This window comes from Etheostoma spectabile, chromosome 9 (assembly GCF_008692095.1).
Source record: "Etheostoma spectabile isolate EspeVRDwgs_2016 chromosome 9, UIUC_Espe_1.0, whole genome shotgun sequence".
Taxonomy (NCBI): domain Eukaryota; kingdom Metazoa; phylum Chordata; class Actinopteri; order Perciformes; family Percidae; genus Etheostoma; species Etheostoma spectabile.
Genome location: NC_045741.1, coordinates 11,395,314 through 11,398,215, shown reverse-complemented (window position 1 = coordinate 11,398,215; position 2,902 = coordinate 11,395,314). Strand labels below are relative to the sequence as shown.

Sequence of the window (2,902 nt, the reverse complement as noted above, 5' to 3'; positions counted from 1 at the left end):
CGTCCTTCCTTCCTTCCTTCCTTCCTTCCTTCCTTCCTTCCTTCCTTCCAGATGCAACTCTATCTTTTTGACACTCTCTGGCAGTCCAGGACTAATTTGCAGGAGACTTATCTGGCTGGAACATGCTAAACTAATTAACATTGGATGAAGCTGCCTCACTTATCATTTCACCATATGTACATACAGTTCATCACACACTCATGCTCACACGGCCCCGCACACGCTCTCTAGCACATATACACACACATACACACAAAATAGATGAGACTCTCCAGGCAGAATATGAAATGATGGGTACTACTTCGGAGAGGAAATGGGGAAGGAGGCCAGATATAAAAAAGGAGCTACACGAGATAGAGTAGCTATTTCTGTGCCTTGTTCACCCAAGTCTGCTTATACTAATATTAACATATGGAACACCGTGGGCTTACAATAAAACATTAGCAGTTTCTACAGAATTGACTCAGCATACAGTTTGGCTTGTTTTTTTTATGCTATGCAAACATTTGCTCAAAAGATAATATCCATATCGAATTTGTAAAATGCACATATTTTATGTAAAAATCAAGGCTGAAACTTTTTGACTCTAGCATACTGTGTGATGCCTTCTTTGGTGTATGCTTTGTGAGATACTGCCTGCTGTAATAGCATGTTTGGTATGGTCAATTATTGGAAGCATGTTTGCTGGATATTGATTTGCTGGCTTGTTAGCTTTTGCTACACAATATGTGTTTGCAGCATTGCAACAGTGTTTGCTGTAGCAGGGTCGTCAGAAGAGGTTTTGGAAGAGAGAAAAAATTCAGCACACACGGCATCATCTCGGATGTGCTGTGATGCTGTTTACTATTTGCCGCCATTTGCAGTTTTTCTTTTCTAGCACAGCCTCAATAATGCACAGACTTACCTCGACACACGTTGTCATTGTCTGGTTCATAACCCGCTTTGCAGCTGCAGCTGCCGATGGGTACCATCCACTCTCCGTCTCCGTTACAGTAGAGCTTTATGGGCACGTCGACCTCCTCAGCGTTGGGGATGCAACTTCCTCTAGCGATGACTAATGAGGTGGACTCTGCTCCAGTCAGCGTCTGCACAGAATCATAACATTTTTTTTAACTTGAATGTCTGTACACATCTTAGACCACAGCTGCACCAAAGTCTGATAGAAGGAGCATTGCGGTTTTCAGTTAGTTTTGGGATACCTCATACCTCTGGGAAAAAGGCAAAGTTCTGCACCACGCTGGGGCATTTCTTATAGAATACTCTGACAGCCAGAAGAGACATGCAAGCGCCCAAATCCTGGAACGCCAAATGGAAGCCTCTGCCTTTGGACAACGGCCCGAAACTCCGAACTTCTGTGTTCACCTTCATTAGCCTTCCACCAAAATCCACCTGGGAGAAACTCTCATCTGCTGCGATAGTGTCCACCTTACAGTGACGTACGGACAGGGGAAAGAATAGAAAGAGCAAAAGAAAACAAGAAAGAAAAAGAAAATAAATAAACTTCTTCTAGGGTTCTCTGTCCCTGTTCTTTGGTCCTTAATTCAGATTCAAGTGATTGGTTTGAATCTGCTGTATATTACTGGAGAAATGCACTTGTGACCACATGCCGTATAATGTTTAGACTTTCGTCAAACTTTGGTATTTTCCCAATGAACCTCGATGATGCCACCAGCTGAGGCTGCTAGGAGACTTCCAAGTTGCTAACACTGTGATTCATCAACACAAACCGTGTGAAACTACACTCAAATGTAATTAAATTTGGTTAATTGAAAAACTACAAACATATTACATGTTTAGTAGAGAAGTCAACTATGAATCCCAAGGAGCACTGGGAAAACACATCCAATCAGTAAGCATTCAGTTGTAATAGCTGAAGGAAGTTTACAAAATTGTAGACTTTCTTCAATAAACTCATTTGTGATCCGATCAATTTTGGATCAGTTCAGTGTTTTCTTCTGGATAGCAGATTGTCCCTATCCTATGAAAATAATGAATTTCCAAATCCTCGCTATCAGCTTTGAGACAAAGCCTTTTTCAGATAATCTAAATCTGATAATCCAATCCAATGTACTGAATTTGCACAGGTGTCAGATTCCCAGACTCCCATTTAACATGTCAAACAACAACCAAAAATCCAAATTGAAGCTAGTCCAATAAGGTAGTCCCCACATATTGATGTATTTGTGTTGAGTAACACTGAGAATATTATCCAGATTTTACTTTGAAGTGGTAATTTATAGTGTGACAATACTTTCAGAACCAGCAACTCTTAACACTTTGCCTCTTTTCTGGACTCATTACCTTAAGAAAAGGGGCATTGGCCCAGTACTCCACCCCTTTGATGCTCTGTGACAACGTCCTTTCGGTCTCCAGATAGTACAGGTTGAACGTCTCTTTGCAGGAGCCCAGGACGCTGGGGATGGAAGCGCAGTCGCGTACGGTGAAGCGAATCTCCACGTAGATACGTTGCGCAGCCCGCCGGTCGATATAAGTCGTGAGGAGCCAGTTGTTCTGGCTGGGATCAAACACATTGCACACCTGGTAGGTCCTGATGGTGTTGAGGTTTTCATCATAACCGCTCACCTCCTCCCACTGGGGAATGTGTGTGTGTGTGTGTGTGTGTGTAAGGTAGGGGCAGGGGGTAATGAATGAGAGGGGAGAAAGTAGGGGAGAAGGGGAGAGGAGAGGCCAAAATGATTAATGGGTTTACCAAGACCTGACACAAATTAAACTTTCTCTTTCCCTCCCTACCATTTTGTCTCTCTTTTTTCCAACCTCCCTACCTCATTCGCTTTATTCCCTTTCCTCTACCTTGTTCTTTTCTGAAGAGAGACAACCATTCATCACAATTAGAGCCAATCACCTCACTCTCTCTCTCTCTCTCACACACACACACACACAC

The 2,902-nt window shown here is 42.8% G+C and overlaps 1 protein-coding gene across 1 annotated transcript in view; it reads right to left on the bottom strand.

Moving 5' to 3' along the window:
- Positions 1-2,902, bottom strand: part of LOC116695270 (ephrin type-B receptor 1) — a 96,038-nt gene that overhangs the window by 60,654 nt on the left and 32,482 nt on the right. Inside the window, exons 3-5 of the mRNA XM_032525401.1 lie at positions 2,302-2,592; positions 1,207-1,425; positions 905-1,085 (exon numbers count right to left, since the gene is read on the bottom strand). Coding sequence (XP_032381292.1) covers positions 905-1,085; positions 1,207-1,425; positions 2,302-2,592 — 691 coding nt within the window. The remainder of the gene's footprint in view (positions 1-904; positions 1,086-1,206; positions 1,426-2,301; positions 2,593-2,902) is intronic.